At 47.7% G+C, this 24,082-nt stretch overlaps 1 protein-coding gene across 2 annotated transcripts in view; it reads left to right on the top strand.

The window, feature by feature from the left end:
• The window catches only part of FBXL13 (F-box and leucine rich repeat protein 13), a 2,326,763-nt gene that overhangs the window by 2,122,964 nt on the left and 179,717 nt on the right, over positions 1-24,082 (top strand). For both annotated transcript variants that reach the window (XM_069628059.1, XM_069628058.1), the window contains one exon: positions 10,281-10,444. In XM_069628059.1, the coding sequence (XP_069484160.1) occupies positions 10,281-10,444 (164 nt within the window). The remainder of the gene's footprint in view (positions 1-10,280; positions 10,445-24,082) is intronic.

Here is a 24,082-nt window from a genome sequence, read left to right as displayed (position 1 = left end):
AGAGACCAGTGGGGCACCTTATTCTCGATCAGTGTTCACTGATCCTGATGTGTATAGCTCTAGTTGTTTGACCTACATATATCGTAGGCCACAAGGCCATTGAATGCAGTACACCACATTTGTGGTTTTACAGTTCAATAAAAATTTGAGCTCCCATGTTCTATCCTTGATTTTGAAACTTTGAGTCTTTTTAGTAAGTTTACGTGCCTCCCAGGCACCACATGGGAAGTGGCCTTTCATGAGCCTCAGTTCCCAGATGGAGCAGGTCACTCTCACCTGTTTGGGTTTAGAGTGAACTAGGTTTGGGGATCTCTTGAAAGCAAAGAGGGGTACTTGTTTCTGCGGAAGACATGGTCTCACCATTGGCCAGTATTTTTTCATTAATTTTCTGATATCATATAAATTGGTATTATATGTAGTGACACATGTTAGTCTAGTGTCCTTCATTTCCCTGGTTTTGGGTACCAGCAGATTTTCTCTGGGAGTAAATTGAGCTCTTTTGAGAGAGTGAGAAACCAATGTCTTGGGGTAACACCTTCTCTTGAGATCACTGCCTAGGATTTCTGCATGTTTGTAATAATCCTCCAATGAGTTACAGTTCCTACGTAATCGAAGAAACTGACCAAATGGTCGGTTTTCTTTAAGGTCCCTAGGGTGATAACTCGAGAAATGAAGTGTGCCGCCTTGTCCCTTGGGAAGGGAAGCTAACAGCTCAACTATCCTGGCATATAATTTCTTGAACACGTTTCTTTTGTAGAACATTGTTTCCCACACCATTTGTATTTAGAAGTAAGGATTGCCAATAGGTTTATTAGTATAGGCCTTTTATTTTGACAAGAGACCACTAGGACTGCATTATTATTATTTGATGGTCGTAGCTTGCTCCCATCTTTAAATTTAGGATTAGATGGGTGTTTTTCAAACCCAATTGAAGTTCAATAAACGCCCTTGAACTATGGTCACTTGTGTCCGTCTTACTGTATGATGCCACTCCTTTTCTTACAGTGCTCTGTTGTTCCCCACTGTGACATAGGCCACATAGTTTAGGTTCTTAGTTGAAGTTCTAGTACCACCCTTAGTTTTGATTCAAGGGTACACTGAAAGGCGGCACTGGATGGGGGTGAGGCAGGATAAATATAGGGAAGCTGCACTCCTCTCCCATTGATTTATGCTCCTTCAGCCATGCATGGGGCATCCCCAGACACTGATTGCCCCAGAACATGGGAGAAACTCAGTATGCCCTTTAGCAAAGTCAAAATTGTTGGCTTAGTGTGACAAATCGCAGGTATTTGTTCCTTCTCCACAAGGGGAACCCCCCCACCCCCCGTGACCCTAGGGGTCGAGGCAAGCGGAACCTCACTGGGAGAGACTCCCCTTTTGGGGACCAGGACTCCCGTTCTTAGACCAATGAATGTAATGGCATACATGGGACTACCTAATAAGCCTAAGTATGTGGCATCCTTGTCTTTGGCTGCAGGCAATGCCAGAGTAAACCCAATGACACAGGAAAATGAGGGTTTCTCTTTAATACGAGACACATATTTAATTGTGCCGACGAGAGAGGATCCTGATGCGCAGGGGAAGTCCCCTGACATCATTACGCCGGGAGGAGGCAGAGCGCAAACTAGTTGTGTAGCACGCAACCTGTGTTGAGGGAAAGAGCGTGAGGACGAGATGCCAGAGAACCGGCATGTGCAGATGCAGGAAGAGTTTTGGGTTGACTAAGAAAGAAGCAAGCAACCCAGTGGTGACATGACCACATGCTGGACATGGTGGGCAGGACATCCCAAGAATAATGCTAGTGCAAAGCAGGAATCCGACACGGGCCCGAGAGCTTGAAGGCAAGAAGCCGAGAGAGAACAGTCCTGAGCGAGAGCAGAGTCAAACCATTGGCCCCTACCAAGTAAGAGTTACATGGGGAACCGGGAGGCCCACAGGATATTGCTATCACTCAGAGAACACTTGTCCCAGGGCTAAGGTTATGTGATGGGAGTTGGAGACAAATAACGAGCGACCGACAGAGGAAAGAGTTATTAAATGAAGCTGTCACCTCGTCCCAGTACAAAGGACAAGCTATCAAATATGCAACAAGCCAAGTAAGAAGTGAAAAGCCTAGAAGAGAAGGGCTTAGCCCACACAATTGCTGTATAACCAAAAAGCAAAGAGATATTCAACCCAGAGTTCAAAGGCCTACAAGAGAGGTGCTGAATGAATACGGCTGGGATCTATCCAGTCAGATCAGAGACATTGGGTCTCATCACGAGTACGCCAGTGAAATTGCGGTGAGTCCATGGTGCCGGCAGCACCAATTCCATCACCTGTAGTGATGGAGCCAACGGCAAACTACGACCCGTCGGCCGTGCGCATTCCTGTATGCCGGAAACTTTGCCCCTGTCACCATGGAATCACAGTGAAAAGGGACAGAAATTGTTCGCACCGTAAGCCACACTGCTGGCGGAATAATTTCCGGGATATGCCTGCCGGCCGCACCGGCACCAGAAATAGTGGTAATGGAAACAACGTTCCTGGAAACACTGTGACCGGAAATAATGTAATCCCCAGAACAGGAAACTGTCTGGGGGCCATTTTGGAAAACACAATCCACTTAAAATAGGCAGGTTCCACTACCCATCCACACTGCCTGACTGCAAGTCGCCACCAGCAATGGCATCAAGAATACCTGAGAGATGCCAGCGTAAACTGCGCTTAACAGAGGCAGAGCTGAACATTCTCTCAGACACCATTGTCCAACATGCAGGGGAGCTGTTTGCAACTGACCACTGCTGCAGCAACCAAATCAGAAAAAATGTAATGTTAGAGGAAGGTGTCCAAAAGGTATCTGCGGTTGGAACCACCCCCGCACAGACCGCCACTGCCACAAGCGGTGGGATGACTTCCGCCTAAGGGTGAGGAACCTTCTGTCAGCCCCCCGCAGGCAATGCATGGCCATAGGTGGGGGAACACCCTCACTGATGCGACTCATGCCGTGGGAGGAGAGGTGCAGCAGCGTGCTGCACATGGAGGGGATAGAACGTGTTGGAGCAACAGAGGCCAGAGCTGGAACACCTGGCGAGGGCAGTGAGTAGAAAATGCCACTACAAAATAAACACACTTGACAGTTAGGCAGCAACACCCCCTTGCCACTGGCATGTGTGCCCCCAACCGGTACCACAGTTCCACCGCCTGAAACCATGGTGCCACCAGGACAGCACCAATCCCTGTGGGCTGGGATGCCAGGCACCGGAAATAACTAAGTCCCCATTCCCGTGGAGTGACCCAGGAAACAATGGGCATGGGGACACAGACGCACCGGCACCGAAAGCTACGGTGGTGGTACAACTGTGTATACCATGCCTGCAGGGGCCGGTGCACCCGGACGGGCAGGGCAGCCGTGAGCAACGGACTGGAAAGGGTGTAGGTACAATGCCACCAGCAACCTCATACCCGGACCGACAGCCATGTACTGCGTCCCATGGAAATGCACAACACCATACCAAACCCATACATTGAATAACGTCATATGGATGTTTCTCAGGGACACATGAACCAAGACCACAAGCACCCACGGACACATATGCCCACTCTACACCGGTACCGGCACAGTCATTGATGCCATGGACACAAACCCATACACGAGCAACCCCCCCACCTCTGCAGTGTGCCAGGAGCAGTGTGCACCCAACACACACTCACAGCCATGCACGCACCAAAGGCGCCCTGGCGGACCCTGCCTAGCCAAGTTGGGACGCCCAGTTGCAATTCCCACACGGCCAAGTGCAATGTTGGCCTACCCAGTCCACAACAGCACTCCCAATCTGCGCTGGGACAAATGGAACAACTGAATTGAATTGACATACCTCCCCCCTACACACCCTACCATTTCCACCGTACCAAAACAACACTGAATTTGCAAGGTTCACAGTCCCCATCTCCCAACTCCAATCCTGCAATAGCACCTCCTCCCCTCCCAAATATGTACAATCCTGGCCCACCCATGTCTCATGCCCTGTCTCCCATGCCTGCCCCCAATCCCACCGACACAAGAAGCCACTTCACTGTGTTGCCTGCACATGGCCACCCTCCCATGCAATGACAACGACATGGACCCCCACATGCACCATCTGGGCCTGCCCCTATGTCACCCATCAACATGTGCCTGGTCCCTTCCGTCCCCCCACCACTGGGCACATCCCCCTTCACATCACCGTTCCCCGACCGGGCAACAACTGCATGGCGCCGTTTCCTTCAAATTCTACGTCACCACGCCAGAAGGCCAACTACAGCTGTGTTGCATGTGCCAACATCCACCAACTTGCTGCTGTCGCCGTGTAACACATTGTAATTGTTTATTTATACAGTGCTTATACACAAGTGGAGTGCTTCAAAGCACTACAGGGTGGGAAGGGAGCAAGGGAATACAGTAATCATTCTTAGGCCTTGAAGTTTCAAAATGATCTAAACAAAAAATAACTAACGTACTAGGCCTGACGGCATTTCTCCTAGTACAAGTGCTTGAAGTGTTGCAGTCACACCAAGCTAGGGAGAGGGACAGGACAAAACCAACTTACTAGTTCTAGTACATTCAGGTCATGCATGCGTACAGACGGAGGTACGAGGAAGGGGAAGGGGGGGGACAAGGGCGCCGAGTCCAGCAGGACTCTGGTTTAAGTGCAGAGAGGTTGCCCCGCTCATGGAGCGTAGGCTGAAAGTGCAGTAGTGCTGAACATAGTGCAGAGGCACAGAGGCAAGAGCAAAAGACTGGCGGAGGAGTCTGGGACCTGTAAGGATCTGGAGGTGAACCAGGTAACCAGTCAGCAAAAACTGTACAGAGTTAGGAAGAGAAGGAGGCTGGAGAGCAGAAAAGAAGGATAGCAGGAGAGAGAGAGAGAAGGAGGAGAAGAGGAAAGTCTTGAGGACTTTCTAGAACTTAAGGTGCTCCGGCTCAAGACAGAAAAAGGCAGGGAGGCTCTTCCAAAGGGAGGCAGAGGATAAAGATCTGCCGCCAAATCTCTGTTTGGAAAAACAGCTCACCCGCAAAGAGTTGGTGGAGGATGAACGGAGGGCTTTAGAGGGAGAGTATTTAGGAAGTTAGCGTTGTAGATAGTGCGTACCGTGTCCCACAGCATGTCCCCTCAACACCAAGCCACACGATGTCTAAATTGCATGTATCAAGGCAATGGGAAGCCACAGAGGTGTCTAACATCATGCCTTTCTTCCACCCTCAGGCACATTATCTGACAGCGATGTAGCTGGGCTAAGCACATCAAGAGGCACCAGACGTGTTAAGAGGGCAACTGCACGCAGCACCAGCACTCGGGACACAGCAGAACCACATAGGCAGGGCATAGGCCTAGAGAGCAGACCGCCTGCCCAAGAGCCAACTCCTGCAGCAACTGCTGAGGAACAGCCTGCAGCCACTGATGCTGTCCCTGCTGCAACTGCAGAGGAACAACCTGCAGCCACTGACGCTGCTCCTGCTGCAACTGCAGAGGTACAGCCTGCAGCCACTGACGCTGCTCCTGCTGCAGCTGTCGAGGAACAGCCTGCAGCCATTGTCACAGTTCCATCTGCCACAAGGGTGATGGCAAGGAGACAGCCAATGCCCCCCACACCAGCCTCAGGATGTTGGAGACTCAACAGAGGGCACCTCGGAGTACACCCCATACCACAGGCCAAGCGTCAGCCCTTCAGATATCCACAGCCCACAACGCCTGCCCTTCCCCAGTATCAGGAACATGGACGGCCATCTCCGTTGCATGGAGGAACGGCATGAAGACATGGACAGCCTTGTGCAGCAGCACCTGGAGGATGCCTGTCTGATGCGTGAGGAGGCCGCTTTGCTGTGTGTGGAGGCACAGCTAATAAGGGAGCGTGTACAGGCCACTGGACGGCGTAGTGCACTTGCCCTTGGACAGTCAACCTCTGCTGGGATGCTGCTCACCCGGAGGGTCTGCAAGGGGGATGGGTCCTTTTCGGCCATGGCCGAGTCACTGTTTATCCCTGCAGGCAGGCCTGGACCAGCGTGCAATTGACACATCACACACCCCCTCATCCAGCACCATGCCCGCAAGCTTGCAGCAGAGCAGTGTCATGATGCCTACCTCCAAGGAGCCAGACAAGGCCCGGCACCCTCAGAGGCAGGCAACATGTATACTAGGGAAGTCCCAGCCACCCCAGATAGGGGCTCTTTGGTCTCAGTCCTGGCGCCGTTGGCGTCAGGCTCATAAGGGATAACAGTCCTGGCACCATCGGCGCCAGGCTCATACAAGATATGGAAGGAATAGTGTTTGGTGCAAACTTACCTGGCAGACCATGCTGCAATTTCCTTACCTGGCAGATCATTCTACAACTTCCAGATGAAAAAGGAACTACTTAACCACACGGGTGTGGCTGGTGGCAGGATGCATACCTTCAGTGGAAGGATACATACCTGGGACTACTTGAAAGGCTATTTAAGCCACGCCCAGAAAGCAAACTACGCTTCGCGTTGTTCCGCTCATAGCAGCTGGACGCTCACCGTGCCTGCTCCTGCTCCAGTTCTCGACCACGCCTGCCAGCATCCTGGAAACACCTAAGGATAGAAAAGGGAAGAAGAAACAGGTGAAAACAAACCTTACCTGTTAAAGCTGCATTCCGGATTCAGCACGCCAACGTTCCTGCAAAAAGACATCATTTTAAATACTCACCGCGTCGCATACATCTCGACGCACTTCTCTTACCTGCACGTGGCGCCTTCGGCTCTGCGACGCCCATCCGGATCTCCTGCAGCATTCCAGCACCTATGGGGAGACGAAGAGAAGAAAGCAAGGTGAGAAGGGGAAAATAACCAAGAAGCACTTACCCGCCAAGCTAATTCTTCTTACCTTCGGGTCGATGCCATTCCTTGGGCATTTCAGCACCCTGGCCCCTATGGGGAAAAAGCAAACATCACATTAGTGAATGCAAGAACCGTAGCAAACGAACTATTTTAAACTTACCTGCTTACAGGTCGGACTCAGCTTCTGCTTCGTACCGGCTCCATTTCTTCGGCATTCTCGAACTCCGGCCCCTAAGGGAAAAGAGACAGGAAAAGACAGTAGTGGGCCTACACCAAAACTCACCTGAAATCAGGTTTTCGACGGAAACCGCCCTCAGCCCGGAGTCTTCCATTGCCTGCAAAAGAGAAGAGGAACAGTTTAGACTCAAGCTTGCCATAAACTTTTACGGTACTTACCGGAACAGACAAGCGAACTGGAACTTACTATCCATTGACGTAACTGGATCCCAACGCGCCCCTGCATCAGAAGCAGAATGGAGAGCTCGCCTTTTCAATCCCTAAGGTGAGTCTCCACAGGGAATTACAGAAGGGTTGCAAGGAGGGTGAGAAGGGGAACGGGAGATCAACACAAAACCCGCAGAGTATTAACCCTTCCTTTTCGCTCACAGAAGGGTATTCATCCGAGCCAGACAAGCCGGATTTGGGAACCCAGCCACTCCATCTTCAGGGTGCTGAACATCTCCTTTGAAGAGGCCACTGCCGTCCAGACCACGCCCGCGCCTCCGTGGGAACCAGGTGAGCGTTACAAGCAGCCCAAGTCACAGGTCCTGGCGCCTGTTGGGAGCACCTCAGTGAAGCAATGCAGGCACAAAGAGATCTAGGAAGTGAGCAGGGATTCCACAGGAACACTGACATTGTAGTGGGTCCGATGGTGGTGGTGTGCTTTTGCCGTTCCTTCGGGGAGTGACTGAGGTGGGGGGTTTGTTTGTGAGGAGGTGGGTGTTGCATGGGTAGTTGGTTGTTTAGGGGGATACGTGGGAGTTTGCATGGGGAAGGGTGGTGGTTTGGGGTGGGTTGAGATTTGGTTTTGTGGGCCACCCGTTTCATTTTTGTATTCCTTGTTCAATACACACGATCTAGCATTAAAAATCACAACTGGACATTTCATTTGTGCTCGTGTATTTATTGGTGCATAGTTTCATGTACAGGTGCTATGTGCTCAGAAATAACTGATAATCAGTTCATGGCGGGGTGCACGCTCATGCATGTCATCCCTGTCACAGTGTTGGCACATGCGTGCAGGTGCCCTCTTCATCATGATACCCATCATCTTTCGGGGGCATGTCAATGTCGGGGGCAGGGGAACGTTGCGCCTGATGCTTATGGTGTGTAACATGGCACAGGCCAAGACAATTTTGCCCACTTTGACAAGACTGTACATCAAGGTACCTCCAGAGCGGTACAGGCAACGGAAGCGGGCCTTCCACAGGCCGAAGGTCTGCTCAATAGCTGTCCTTGTACATATGTGTGCATGGTTGTAGGCTGTGTCGTGCTGGTCCTGTGGGTATCCGGCGTCACCTGCATGGAAAGGGACACAGTGATGGACACATCAGTGTGGGGACATTGCGGTGTATCAATGTTGCATGTGGATGTTTGGCACATGAGCCTGTGTCTGTGCACTTGCTGGACGTGTGACACCTTGCATGCCCCGGTGACAGGCTGTGCTGTCAGGATGTGTATGATAATGGCACACCAAGGTGGATTTAGTTCTTATGGGTGGGGCATGGTGCCGTTGTGCTGTGCTTTGTGCCTTGGGAGTGATGCATCGTGGTCCCTGTAGTGTATTTCATGTGCCTGTTATTTGCGCCCAGTTTGTGCTGTTGTGCCCCTCAACACACCCATGGGCAGACACACCAGCATCCGGGTGGGTCACTTAATTTGCATGGTACCTGTGAGACATGCACTCCTGGCAGTGTACAGCCCTCCTCCCCTATCCACCTCACATGCAATGTGGTTGATGTGACTGTATGCACTCACCCAATAGCCATGTCCGCTGTCCATCATGATGTGAAGGACCACAGTCATGTGTAGACCCTGGAAACCTTGCACAGCAATGTATGATGATCATATCTGCATCGCATACCACCTGCACATTCATTGAGTGGAACATCTTCCTATTGCGGTAGACCTCTGTAGCATGTCTGGCCACTAGCTCTACGTGTGAGCAGTCAAGTGCCCCAGTCACATTAGGCATGCCGGCAAGGGCATGAAACCTGATCTTCGTGGCATAGGCATGTGCTTGCGTCATTGGCAGGGCAATGTGCAGTGACACGTGACAGAGGAGGGCAGCCAGGACCTGACCCAGCACTTTGGAAAACACAGGCTGTAATATTCCACATAGCTCACCCACTGTGTGCTGAAATGTCCCAGTTGTCAGGTAATGTAGCACAGACAATACCTTCAGTAGGGGGGTATGGCTGTGCAGATTCCGATGGCGCTCTGGATGTCATCATGGATGAGGTCCACTAATGTGAGGATGGTATCCCTGTTGAGGCAGTAGAGAGTATGTATTTGGCTGTCAGTCAGGGTCCAGGGTGTAGCCTTTGTGAGGGGTATTGGTGGTTGCCTATGTGGCACGGCCTGCTGGACATTGTTCCTCGCCATGGCCATTTGCGTTCTCCTCCTCCTTCTCCACCACCGTTGCCTGTCAGCCTGTTGGCGGTTATCAGCATCCTGCGCATGTAGATTCACTCCTGCACAGAGCACCTCCAGGGCCATGGCAGCAGCTGCAAGTGGCAGCTTGGTTGTGTTGCTGTGGAAACTTAAGAAATTAACTGCAATTATCAATACAACGCTGGCAGGCTGTAGCCTGCCAGCATTCTCTGCTGTCTGGCAGCAATAAGCAAAAGTTCCCAGTAGGGGGCTTTTGCTTGATTATTGCTGCAGGAGCAGAGTGAACATAAGCACAGGAGAGTCATTCATTTCACAAAATGGATGTCTCCTAGTGCTGACTTTGAGGCTCATTTGCGGAAAACTTTACATCGGAACATTTTGTAAAAATATTTGTAATGTATATTTTATATTATGGCCCATCAGAATAAAATGTTTGAATGAACTCCCCCTTTAAGTTAGTTAACATTAGTGGCGTGGCCAGATACAGTAGTTTGGACGGAGGACATATTTTCTTTTGGATTTTATCACAACGGACAAGCACCTTTTAGTTTCTTTAGATAGGTAGGTATCCCCTTTAGTGATAGGAAAAGTTAGGCCTACTACTTATAATTTCCATTAAAAGAAATTCCATCATGCCTTACAAGTATCCAACTCCTTCTTCCGACCTGCCACATAAGCCAATGGTAGTTTACAAGTTCAGAGGTTTTCCATATATTTATTTTTTGACCTATCTACACCCATGCAGATGAAAAAAACGCAGAAGCACTTTATATGGGTACCTTGCTTGAAAAGTATTCTGCTTTGCTACATTTTAAAATAATAATTTGATTTTTCACTGCTCCTTTTGCAGATGACTGATGTGAGCATTCAATATTTGACCAGCGTTTGTCGCTATCTCCACATCTTGGATATCTCAGGATGTGTACATCTCAGTGATCGTGTTTTGAAGTATGTCCAGAAAAGCTGTAAACAACTTCGGGTGCTTAAAATGTTGTATTGCAGAAGTATTACCAAGTAAGTGTTCATTAGGAGGCATGGATATAGTTCAATGTTTTTAAATTAATGATTTTAGGATACAATAGAAATGTTTGCGACAAATCATGAAATGCAGTGCTAGAGCTTTGTAAAAATGTTCTTGTACTGGTTATTTTACATGTGTACTTAACACATCTTAAAAATTTCACATTGTGTTTTTCTCATTTCAAACTGTCCGTCTTTAGTGTGGCGGCACCGACCAAAGAACAAAGCAGTACACACATTATGTGATCAAATATTTATTCTGGTATTCCGCTGGAAACATGCTTTTTGCAGAAACAGGTACTGCGATTTATTCGGTTGTATAGTTAGTTATTGGTGTTTTCAGAGACAATGCCAATAGCTGCTTCAGTGTGTCAAGGAATACAGAAAGCAATGTTTTTACTTCGCCAGAAAGAAGTACATTATCCATATTCTGTACAATTACTCCATCACGTTTTGTAGTCTTAAAAAGGAAATACATCTGATTCTACATAGTTGAAAACAACTTGTTTGAGGTTTGTTTGATAACCAAGCATATGCAAGTACAATAATTGCAGTGTAGTCACACAACACATTAGTCCCTAATGTTTCACATGCTCACTTGTTGGCATGGTTGAGTCTCCACAAGTTCGCGGATGTCCATTTTGCATGATCCTTTTGTCTTATCTGACAATGCATCATGCCCTGATAACATAACGCATAGCTATTGCTCCAGCCCTCTTACTTTGTCGCCTTACACAATTTGGACATAGTATCCCTTTCACACAATAGAAGCAGGATCAGGAAACCTTTTCCCTTTTCTCTCCCTCATCTGCAGTGGCACCCCCCCAGGTACTTCTGTACCAATCACGTGTGTCGTGAACCCAACCCCATGTAATTGGGATGTAATGGGTCTCCTACAATAGGGAGACTTTTCTCTTGAGAAGCCCACCCAGCAAGGGGGTTAAAGCAAACAAGGTAAGAGGTTACTCGAACAGACTGAAAAAAAAGAATACGATTAGCTGGTATCTGCACGTCCCAATCCAGCAATACCCCAGATCTTTTGCTGCCTCCCAAGATAACCAATCTTACCTGTACTGAACAAGATGGTCGTTGGAAAACCTATACTTTAGAGGCTACTCACCAAAGTTTGCAAAGTCCAGAGACCAGAAAACCGACTGACGCCAGTTGCCAACGTCGAGGAAGCCCAGGATGAAACACTAACCTGAATGGCATGAGGGCGTAGTCACTAACAAAATGCAGGGGACGCAGTGCACCTACCCTGAACGGCACGAGGACACTCTAAAACAGGCAGGATCCAATAAGGCAATCCAAAGTCCAGGCAGGAATCAGGAAGAAAAACAATGTGATGCGTGACAGGACACTCACCACAGCAGCTATAACAACAGATTAAAAGGGCAATCCAGTTTGCAGTCCAAAGAGCAGGCAGGTCTGGTAACCAGGTTGACAACTTCCAAGCAAACAGAGCAGATAAGGGCAAAGAGTAAACTAATCCAAGAAACTGAAGAGAGAAGTCGGTAACGTGGAGGAAAGCACTCGGCAAAGAAGCACAACGAAGGGCGACTGAACGCGATGAAGTCTAGAAACACTGGTGCCATCGCACGTTGCTGCTTTAAACTGAAAGAGGCCCGCGCTGCGTTTCCCGACGGCCGTTGGATGCAGAGCGTGCAGTCATCACGTGACCGGAGTTGTAACCCATGGTGTTCATGGGAAATGTAGGTCGTAAACAGATGCTACAGACTGACCTGCTAACATTCTGTGACCTTAAATTTTCAAAAATAGTCATTAGCATAATGATGACATCATGGGAAATGATGTTGCATCAATTTGACCCAATGAAATGTCAGGGCATGACATCACAATAAATTATGTCACGTGTACTTGGACCTTATGTCGTCACAGGAAATGACCTCATGTGACATATAGCCTTGAAGAGATCACAGTAAAGTCCAACATAATAGTTGGCTACCCCCCCTTGCCAAGAGCAGAAAACAGAAGCATCTGTGAGGTGCATACATTACAAGGGAGACAAAGAAATACAGCTCAGGGTTATTAGCCGCAGAGTGACACAAGATGGCCAGCCAGCAGGGAGCGGAAACAGGAAATACCCACAGAAAATCTATAAATCCTTCCATGTCAGCAAATGTCTGCTGTGAAGGAAACAGTGTGAAAAGTCAACCAGGTGATAACACTTCTGTATAGCTCAAGGGAAGTGACAAGAAATAGTGGCAGGATTGGAGTGGGCAACCCAGAAAGTTAAGCTGGGCTTAAAGGGTGGGAAAGAGTGGCAGGATTGGAGTGGGCACCCCAGAAAGTTAAACTGAGTTTAAAGGGTGGGAAAGAGTAGCAGGACTGGAGTGGGCACCGCAGAAAGTTAAGATGGGCTTAAAGTGTTGGAAAGAGTGGCAGGATTGGAGTGGGCACCCCGGAAAGTTAAACTGAGCTTAAAGGGTGGGGAAGAGTGGCAGGATTGGAGTAGGCACCCCAGAAAGTTAAGATGGGCTTAAAGGCCGACAATGGAATGCAGGCTATTTGGAGGGGTTGGCCGGAAATGTTCCTTCTAATCATTTTCCTCTAAATGTGGCCATGGAATGCTTGAATGTGCACATTTTTCTTGATTGTGTATTGAACAAAAACTGGTTGTGCACCCCAATGAAAGAGATAGGAATGCAAGAGTTTCCACTGCTGAGGGGTGAAAAAATGCATAGCTGAAGCGCATGCGCACTGTGCCCAGATCACTTATGAACAGAAATACTGAATGCTGAGGATATTAAATTGGTTTTGGTTGTGTGGGGTGTGAAAATGGTGATTTTTTTTTATTTATTTTTTTAATCAGCGATATGCAGCACAGTGAAAATTGTAATTCTATGACAAGACTGGAGGCAAGCATTATGCTTCATCTTCCTTTATTATACTCTTCAGCAGTTCAACAAAACACATATAAAACCTTTGAAAAGTGTCCAACAAACTTTTCTCATTTTCCAAACTACAAAATCCATGAGTCCTTGTAGTCCAAGCCCTCTCAGCCAGTGACAACCCAATTCCTGTGCTTGGGCTCCTCCTCTTCTTTTACTGCTCTTCAAGCAGATAAGTACCATATTTTCACTCTCCGTATGTCTGGGGGAATTGACTGGAAATGAATCAAAGAACTTGAATGACATTGTCATGAGTTATATATAAATAATGCTCGAGTAGGTGGGCAGAAGTGGATTTTGTAATGAGCAGCATTACGTTTAGTTTGGAGATACGCGAACACGCGAGTACAATAAGAGGTTAGCAGTTGTGCGCGTCATAAAGCTGAGGGGTTTACCTCGTTCGAACTATTATCAGGTGAGTAGTAGGAGTTTGTGTCCGCAAGACCAGCGGCCCTGTGTCGCAATTTCGGCACCGCAGGGGTGCAGCCAGCCTTGCGGACTACGCAGTAAGTGTAAAGCTACTCGCGGGCCCGGCCCCTACCCTCGGATAGGAGGAGCGGGCGCCCGCGATTGTAGAAGCGCGCCGGAAAGGCAGCGTGAGCACAGCCCCCACCCTCGGGTAGGTGCAGCTGGGCTCGCGAGGAGCAGCCAACAACGCTCCAGTATTCAGGCCCCGACCCGCGGGTGGGAAGGGCCTAGCGCAAGTTTACTCGTGCTTAAAACAAAACATCGTTATCGAGCGAGTTCATTATCCAGTGTGAACACACAACGCCGAACGCTATGGTGAACCGAATAAAGACATTAGTCTACAAAGAATTAAGCGATCCTACGATCGCGCGCGCACGGGGGCATCAGCTGAGCAAAACAGCTGAGGGAATTACAGCCAAGAGATCAGGTGCAGCAGACCACAGGAGACCCCTGATCACCCCACACTGCCAGGCAGCAGTAAAAATAGTGCTATTGAAGCGAGATACCTCACAGCAGCCGGAAGGCAAATAACACACAAGTTGGTGCAGCCACTGAGAACATAAAAAAAATATATAATAATAAGAAGGAGCAGTGGGTGTGCTAAGACACCTGACTCTGGTATTTTAGGCACACAGCACAGCAAAAGATGTCGGATTTTGAGTGGAGCGAATAGGACCAGCCTCAAGACCTCGCTGCCAGCTTCAAACAAGTGCTGGGAAGCTCCCTTATTGACGCAGTGGCAGAAGGGCTCCGACCCCTACAGGAGAGGCTAGAGACATTGGAAACTATGCTCTCCCAGCCCAGTACAAGCACCAAAGCCTTAAAGCACACGCCCACGGAACCCTTGAAAGAGGGGCATAAGGGGAGTAAGATAGCCCTCAAGAGGAAATCCTCTGACGACCCCCGGGGCTCTTTAGACGGGGCAGACGATAAGGCCCCAGAGGTTACAGACACTTTTGCAAAGCTAAAGAGGGCTTACCTACAGCGTCTAACAGTACCAGACCTCATCACCCCCTCTCCAGGGGAGGATATCACAGGAGAAGACCCAGGCTCGGAAGAGGAGCCAGTAGATGATCAGACCTCGCAGGGTGATGAAGAGGTTGCAGACGACGACTGGGTGGCTCCCAGTGGGGGCAAGAGGGCGCGGAAGGAGAAACACCTTCTGGAAGCTCATGACGACATGTTTGACCCGCACAGCATCCGGAATCCAAGGTCCACAGAGTGGCAGCCATCCCCCCGAGTAACCCAATATGTGGGGGCAAGGTTACGCAAAGCGCTGGATAAGGATGTCAGACAGCGCCTACGGGCAGAGTGTCCGCGGCCAGACTTCCCAGGAAAGGTTGCGGAGACCCCCGAACTCGACCCATAAATGCTAACTTTTGTTTCAAAATCGGCGAAAGATCCCCGCAAAGGCATTGCTAGATCCTGGAGAAGCTGCCAGGAGATGGTGTTGGACCTGGCTGGACCACTAGCCAAGATCATGGACCTCGCGGAGAGGGCAAAGGATACCGGGGAAGAAGTGGACCCCGAAGCTCTCGCCGGCTGGGCTCAGAGAGCGGTCTGCCTCCTCGGAAATGCGAATTGCGCCATCGCATCAGAGAGGAGAAGAGGCCTCCTTCTGAAAATAGACTCAAAACTTTGTGATTTAGCATCGTATGAAGCAGGAGAAGGAGCCCAGGGTCTCTTGTTTGGAGAGACATTTGGGAAGGAGATGGGACGCTTGGTCGGAACATATGCGTCACTAGAAAAGGCTCAGGCATCGATCCGCAAAATCTTACCAAATAGAGTTTTTGGCGGGACCGGCCGCTTCAGGGGTCGTGCAGCCGGTCGCAATCATGGAGGACGAAGATCCCAAAACCCCAGAGCACAATACTGGGAGAACAAAGGCCAAGACACCTTCTTCCCGTCCAGGGGGAGATTCCCGAGACGACGCAGGTCCAGAGGAACAGGACGAGGACAAGGTTTTACCCCAGGTGAGAGTGAGTCAGTATCCTCCCGTAGGTGGGAGGACGCGCATGTTTTTAGAGAATTGGCACGCGCTTTCAAGCGATTCATGGATATTGCAGACCGTCAGAGGTTTGCAGCTAGATTTTATAGAAGAAGCAAGACAGACCTCAGAATCAGAGACTAGCGCAAGCGGAACAAGCATGCTTAGACAGCGAGCTAGCGCAGTTAGTGCACAAGCAGGCGATAGAGAGATGCGAGTCAACCCCAAGGTTTGTGAGCAACATGTTCCTGGTACACAGGAAGGAGAAAGTACGCCCGGTTATAAATCTCAAAGAGCTGAACAGATGGATTGTATACCGACATTTCAAAATGGAGGGCATCCATCAGCTCAGAGACTCCCTGAGAGAGGGAGACTGGTTGACGCGTCTCGACTTGAAAGACGCATACCTGACGATCCCAGTACTCAAGGAGTACAGACCGTTTCTAGCTTTTCGCTGGCAAGGACGGTTTTGGCAATTCAAGACGATGCCATTTGGGCTTGCATCAGCACCTTGGGCCTTCATGAAGCTGATGAAGCCAGTAGCGGCAGCGATCAGAGAGAAAGGAGTCAGGATGTTCATCTACCTAGACGATCTCTTAATCCTAGCAGAGGATCGAGCTGTACTGGTATACCAGACAAAATGGGTGCAGGACCTTCTAGGATCACTGGGATTCCTAGTGAATACAGAGAAGTCCGATACCACGCCAGCGCAAAGGTTAGATTTCCTAGGCTTTGTGCTAGATACCAAGAAAGCGACATTAGAGCTTCCACCTCGAAAGATAAGAGCTATCAAGAGAGAGATCAGGGCATGCTTAGAGAAACGGCAAGTCTCACTCAGAACCTTGGCAAGGATAGTAGGTCTGCTAGCAGCATCTATCCAAGCTATATTTCCAGGTCCTTTGCATTACCGAGCGCTGCAGAGGTTGAAGATAAGGCACCTTCAACAGGGACTGAAATATCATCAGTTAGTGCCGCTAGATCCAGAGTCCATTACGGAGCTAGAGTGGTGGTTGAAGAATATGGATGACTGGAACGGGCGAGCCATTTTCGGAGACAGGCCAGACCTGATTATAGAATCAGATGCCAGCCGGAAGGGCTGGGGTGCCAGATGCGGATCCTTACAGACCGGAGGCAAGTGGAGCACAGAGGAACTTCTCCTTCACATAAATTGCCTGGAGCTCCTGGCGGGATCGTTCGCGATCAAGGCATTCACGAGAGAAAGAGTGAAATCTTGTGTCCTGTTAAAGATGGACAACATATCGGCAGTACGCTATATGAACCACCTAGGCGGTACAAGGTCCAAAATGCTAGCGGAGCTAGCGAAGGACTTGTGGCATTTCTGCCTACGATCAGAAACGTCAGTGACGGCAGAGTATCTCCCAGGTACATTGAATGTAGTAGCAGATTGGAACTCGCGTTATTTGACAGATTCCAGCGACTGGAGACTGGATCCAGCAGTGTTTCAGAAGCTGAACACAAGATGGGGCCCTTTGCACACGGACCTGTTTGCTTCCCGGCTCAATGCGCAGACGAGAGTTTACTTCAGCTGGAGACTAGACCCGGGAGCTCAGGGAACCGATGCCTTCCTGCAAGAGTGGACAGGAGGCCCTCATTACGCTTTTCCTCCCTTCGTAATGCTGAGCAGAGTTCTAGCGAAATGTCGGAGGGAGAAAGCGGAGCTAGTGGTGGTAGTGCCCTTGTGGAAATCTCACGTATGGTTTCCAACACTAATGGAGTTAGTGACGGACATACCCAGGATCCTCCCCAAAGGGGAGCAACTGCTGACGGACCCAGCTGGGTCATATCATCCTCTGAGAGTGAGAGGGACACTCCTGCTAGCCGCGTGCAAGATATCAGGAGACGCTGGGCACTGCCAGGAATTTCAACGCAAGCTGCAGAGCTTATTGCTGAATCCTGGGCTCCATCCACAAGGAGGAGCTATGACGCAGCTTGGGCTAAATGGACAAGCTGGTGTAAGAACAGAAATGTTCATCCCATTTCAGCTCCTGTAGTGGAAATACTGAATTTCTTAGCAAACTTATTGCAAGATGGTAGAGCTTTTCGCACTATAGGGGTATATAGATCGGCGATTTCTGCAGGTCATATGCCAATAGAGGGAGCCCCGGCAGGTGAACACCCGGCAGTAGTAAGGCTCATCAGAGGTGCAAAATTTAGAGTACCACCAGAGCCCAGGTATAGGTCAACGTGGGATGTGGCAGTAGTATTACGTCTCCTATCAGATTGGCGAACAGATAAGTATCTCTCCCTCAAGCAGCTATCGGGTAAACTAGCTATGCTATTATGTCTGGTCTCCTGCAAGCGAGTGTCAGAGGTGAAGGCACTGGAGATTACCAGAAGGTCTTTCAGTCCGGAAGGAGGGCCTTTCTCAATAGTCAAGAGGACCAAGACAGGGACCACTACGGTTCATTATCCCTACTTCCCGAGTAATGTAATAATAATCCTAATAGCACGTAGGAAGCCTTTTCACGCAGTGGCTACGGCAACCATCGCAAGATGGGTCAAAGAGGTTATGCAAGCAGCAGGTGTGGATGTGAGCATGTATGGAGCTCATTCAGTGAGAGGAGCTACGGCCTCGAGAGCCGTGAGAGCAGGAGTGTCTTTAAGTGAAATCATGTTAGCAGCAGATTGGTCGTGTGAGCGCACGTTTAAAGAATTGTATTTTAAACCAGAAGAGAGTTTAGCAGGTACGGTGTTGGGGAGCTTTGAACAAGCATAATGCTCGCCTCCAGTCTTGTCATAGAATGAAGATTACCCCTGCTAGCTGCGCAGGGAGTATTAATTCTATTAAAGACTAAGGAGGCGAGCATTACATTCCCACCCGAGTATTGTACTGTCTATATTTGCATTGTTTTATGATAGTTAGTACACTACATAGACTCCACCCTAAAATCTCTTATTATATTGCCTCTTAGGAGAAGACCAGAAGAATAACTGAAGACAGAGAAGGATGCAGGAGGTCGGCGACTCTCCGACAGCTGAGTTCTTAAGTTAAGGAAGACTTCGCATTGTTGGCGAGGATCAAGTTATGGGAGTTATGAAAGTTTCAGAGCAAGCAAAAGCAGAGGAGGAGCCCAAGCACAGGAAGTGGGTTGTGACTGGCTGATAGGGCTTGAACTACAAGGACTCATGGATTTTGTAGTTTTGGAAAATGAGAAAAGTTTGTTGGACACTTTTCAAAGGTTTTATATGTGTTTTGTTGAACTGCTGAAGAGTATAATAAAGGAAGATGAAGCATAATGCTCGCCTCCTTAGTCTTTAATAGAATTAATACTCCCTGCGCAGGGTTAATCTTCACTGTCAAACGGAAAATAACAGAAATAACTATGCATTTCTTCTCGAGTTCCCGCTTGTAACTTTATCTATTCTGATCTCTCATACTGCTCTGTCTTGTTTTCTCCTTTCCTGTGTCGGTCTCTCACATGCATCCTCTCTCCCAGGCGTAGAGACAGGAAGCCGGAGGGCCAGACTACATTGGGAAGTTCGGGAGTTCAGCCGTACACTACGCACTAGTGATCTTACTGAGGGAAGCTGAACCGCAATGCACTCTGTCTTTCTTAAGCCACTTATCAATGAAATTAAACATATCTGTGTATTGATTCAATCAAATGTTATCTGGGCACTTTAGGAGTTGTAAAATATGCAAGTATATATAACTGCCTAAAAAGCTGCCAGTAACGGGGAGAGAATAAAAGAGAAAAGGGACAACGTAATAGGAGATGGAGCGAGAGAAACCCTTTAAATAGAGAGAAACACTCTGGTAGCAACTCTGTTTCCTTATGTGAGTGTTTTTATTGAAAGGTTTACAAGTACCAGACTGTGCGAAGTTGTGGTATTTCGCCTCCACTTTGTGAAGTGTACATGACCCTGCCCTGATGTCATTAAACAAACACAAAGTAATTTACCAAACCTTGTGCTCAGAGATTAGAGAGAAGTTCAGAAGAATTATTTTGTTTGACTCACAGACCGCTCGGAGCTCTTTCACAGCACTATGTGAGGTAGGCACTGGCAGCCCAGAGAGGCACAGGATGCTGGCAGGCGCTGTAATGCTGATGCTCTGACAATGTCTGGACCTCACTCAGGGTGCACAGGGCAGACTGTCTGTTTCAAACCAGGCAGCGCATCAATAAAAATGAATGGCCCATTAACACACCAACCTTGGTGGATGCTGCTCTGGGCCTCCGGCAGCCAGGCCTATAAATCGGTAGGTTTTGACAGGAATATCGGTAGGCGGTAGGACTGCTTAAAAAGCAGTAGCATGCCACCTGAATTGGTAGGGTTGGCAAGTATGTAGACTACCCTCTGCCTGAGCTTCCGCGGCAGTCTCCACTCTCGCCGTTGAGCAGGCTGCCAACAATGGTAGGTCAGGACCCTGACACAGGTGTACCTCCTATAAGTACCTCCTGTAAGTACTCTGAAATCCATACCTGTTGTTATTTGGGTAGGTGGGATCAGTATGGTGAAGAGCAAGGAGAGTTTAAGTAATAGTGATTTCAGTATGTAATGTAGGCATTACCCTTGAGCTAATCTCCTGCATCATCTTCCTCAGTTTGGAGGATATCAGCACACATATGTGACAGGTCCACAGACAAAATAATTTACACTAATGTAATGCATGTCACAAATCCCTTGTCTGTCTCTGGGGGTGCTGGATTGAGCAGTCAGAGGGGCTGCATGTCTAGTCACCAACTTTGGCATGATGCCGGGCTCGGAAGTGCTATGTGGAGGCTTCCCTAGACGCAGCAGCAGATTTGGTGATCCTGCCATCAGAGAATCTTTCTCAGCTAATGCCATCAATCATTGAGTACTTGACCGCAATGCCAAAGCTGACTTCTTGCCTCCAACTTGCTTTATGTCGTAGATTGCAGGTTGCAAACAATATGGACCAGCAGAGGAGAGAGATAATAACAACCACAATTCAATTTGTCTTTTTTATAAATACCGACAAACGGTTTGTAGTCAATACTTCATCAATTTCATTTTAATTAAAACACAAACATTTAAAAGAAAACAATAAAAATAAACTACAATTATTGTTAAACACATACGTTTGAGCCAGATCACTAATCAAGTGATAGGACTGGATACAGATACCCAAACTCACCATTCAATTCTTCTACCATTCATTCCAACTCACTCCAAACTCACACCCATACTAATGTGTCGATTCTTTTTCTAACGAGTACGTTAGATGGCCCTTTTCCTACTATCACAGTTTTTTTGACTCCTCAGATCTACTGCTTCATACAGTCTTGTGTGTTGTATTAGTCACACAGATTCTGAGCGTCTACACGTGTTTCAGGTGTCTGTGGACATATTTTTACAGTCCCTTAGTACAGCAACCTTCTTCAGGACGGGAAAGACAAAGACCTCTCTGTGTCCTGTCTCAAATAGGTAGGGTAAGCAACAGCACCTATAAAAACAATTAAAATAGTTATTCTAACTCTCTCTTATTATCTCTCTCTCAAAGCATTTTGATAACAATTAACATATTAGGAATTGACTCATAAATAGTCAAAATCTGACTCACTTCCACTTTGTGTTTGGTGGGGGAGGTTCAGACAATGAAGTTTATCCGAATATCAACAAGGTAACTCGATTGCCAACTTGGTCAGACCTGTAATAATCAATAAGTGATTCCTCATTGTTTTGCCTCATCTTAATCAGAGAGTCTTCACTCAATCTGACACATACCTTTTAAGTAAGTTGATAAGAGACCATTGTGCAAAATGTAGTGTCAGATTGAGTGAAGACTTTCTGATTAAGATGAGGCAAAACAATGAGGAATCACTTATTGATTATTACAGGTCTGACCAAGTTTGAGGTCGAGTTACCTGTGTTGATATTCGGATAAACTCCATTGTCTGAACCTCCCCCACCAAACACATAGTGGGGGTGAGTCAGATTTTGACTATTTATAAGTCAATTCCTAATACATTAATTGTTATCAAAATGTTGTGGGAGAGATAATAAGAGAGAGTTAGAATAACTCTTTTAATTGTTTTTATGGGTGCCGTTGCTTACCCTACCGTTTGAGACAGGACACAGAGAGGTCTTTGTCTTTCCCGTCCTGAAGAAGGTTGCTGTACTAAGGGACTGTAAAAATATGTCCACAGACAATTGAAACACGTGTAGATGCTCAGAATCTGTGTGATTAATACCGCACAGAAGACTGTATGAAGTATTCAATCTGAGGAGTCAAAAAAACTGTGATAGTGCGAAAAGGGCTATCTAACGGGCTCATTAGAAAAAGAATCGACACATTAGTATGGGTGTGAGTTTGGAGTGAGTTGGAATGAATGGTAGTAGAATTGAAAGGCGAGTTTGGTTATCTGTATCCAGTCCTATCACTTGAGTAGTGATCTGGCTCAAACGTGTGTGTTTAATAATAATTGTTGTTTATATTTGTTTGCTTTTAAATGTTTGTGTTTTAATTAAAATGAAATTGGTGAAGTATTGACTACAAACCGTTTGTCAGTATTTATAAATAAGACAAACTGAATTGTGGTTGTCATTATCTCTCCTCCGCTGGTCCATATTGTTTGTGAATCTTGTCTAAGCCTGAAGGACCAGGCGTCTTTGAATCAGGCACCCCTTATATATAGCGTAGATTGCAGCTTAGTCAAGGGAGATGAACTAGCGAGCAAAGTAGGGGGAAGGGTAAGTGTGTCAATTCCCCTTGGCAGCTTCAGACCTCTGTAAAGCGGGCAGGTGCTATATGCACAGTAGGGGCTTGGCTGGCAACCTGACTCTTTTTTGAGCACTCAGTAATTAGCTATGGACAGACAGCCTAGATAGTGGAATGTTTTGGTAATCATAGATGGCACATAAATAACTGAATTCCAAAACCATACAGAGACCCCAGTTTCTCTATCAAACTCCTGGGACTTCCAACAAAATAACTTTTACGCTGAATAATTACTGTAAGTAAACCCTTGTTCTTATAACTTCTTAAAGCAGTTGAGCCCATATCCATAATGTCATTTTCATTTTAATCACATCATCAAGCTGCAGGCAGGTGTCAATAAGTAGTGCAAATCAGATATCTTTATTAGAAGGGTTAATTTAGACTATGCCTTTAAGCCTATAAATACAAACAACTAAAGAGTGTATCGGAGCATCATTATGTCGCACTGCAGGTGTGAGATGATCAGCCAGTCCTGGCTTTTAATTTAGACTTCCATCAGTATGTTAATTAGGGAACTTGTAGAATTTCAGGTATATTTGGAAAATAAAATTAGAAGTACTACACCGGAATGCCAAATGATATGAGCTAAAACCTCAGGACCGCATCTCAGACTATGCCGAGGGCAACTTGAAAGCTTTTTTTCTGCACATTTGATTAAGAAATGAGTCAGTGAGAAAAGTGGGCAGTAGGTTGTCAGTGTTACTAGCTCCATTGGGCGTTTGTGTTCCTTAACTAACAGTGGTTCTTCATGCAAGGTAACCTCCACTATATGCATCACTGTTGATTTTATTTTTATTGTAGGGCTCTAGGCTAATTTATTAGTAGTCCTGTGCCCCCCACCTCCAGCATTCTGGTGGCAATTTTGTATTTAACTATTAGACTCTGATTATACCAGCTCTCGGATCGGTAGTCTGGACTACTTCTCTGTGCTTTCAAAGCCTCCGAGTTTGGAGTTGGGGTGGTAGGTCAACAGGTAACAGAGACTGGAGAATTACCAACATGCTGATGTTTCTCAAGGGGCCAAGTGGGCTAAGCTAGGGGCCTTGAAATACTAGGATCATAACCGCACTGATCCAAGCCCATCCATATTAACTTTTCAGAGGCAAAATCATGGCATTTCAGTGTTGTGGGGAGTTTTGCTGGTACTTTGAGTGGGTGGCTATTAGAGGAGAGGGAAAAACATTTACTTGTTGGTGCCTACTGTTGTCCAGTAAACTAAGTAACTAGTGCATGATGTCAGTTGTGTCCTTTTTGAAAAGATTCTGGCAAAGGGCTGTGAGGCTGACCAACAATATGTACAGGAGAAGGCAGGCAAGGGTGGGGACTGACAAAGAGGGAACGGGGTGCTTATAGGGTTAGAGAAACAGCATTTTGTAATGTTTCTTTTTCATGGAAGGACAGACGGCGATGGTGGAGCCTGCGTTCACTGGCATGGATTGGAAGAGGGTTGGGCGCATAATATGCTTTGTGCCAGTCGCCTTCATGAAGTCCTGCGGGCCATTGCACTGGCTGTCTTGATGCAGAGATGTGGCTGAGCCCACTTGTGGCAAGAGTTTTCA

Source organism: Ambystoma mexicanum, chromosome 12, assembly GCF_040938575.1.
Source record: "Ambystoma mexicanum isolate Mex_15411 chromosome 12, UKY_AmexF1_1, whole genome shotgun sequence".
NCBI classification, from domain to species: Eukaryota; Metazoa; Chordata; class Amphibia; order Caudata; family Ambystomatidae; genus Ambystoma; species Ambystoma mexicanum.
This window is presented reverse-complemented; position numbering and strand designations above follow the sequence as displayed.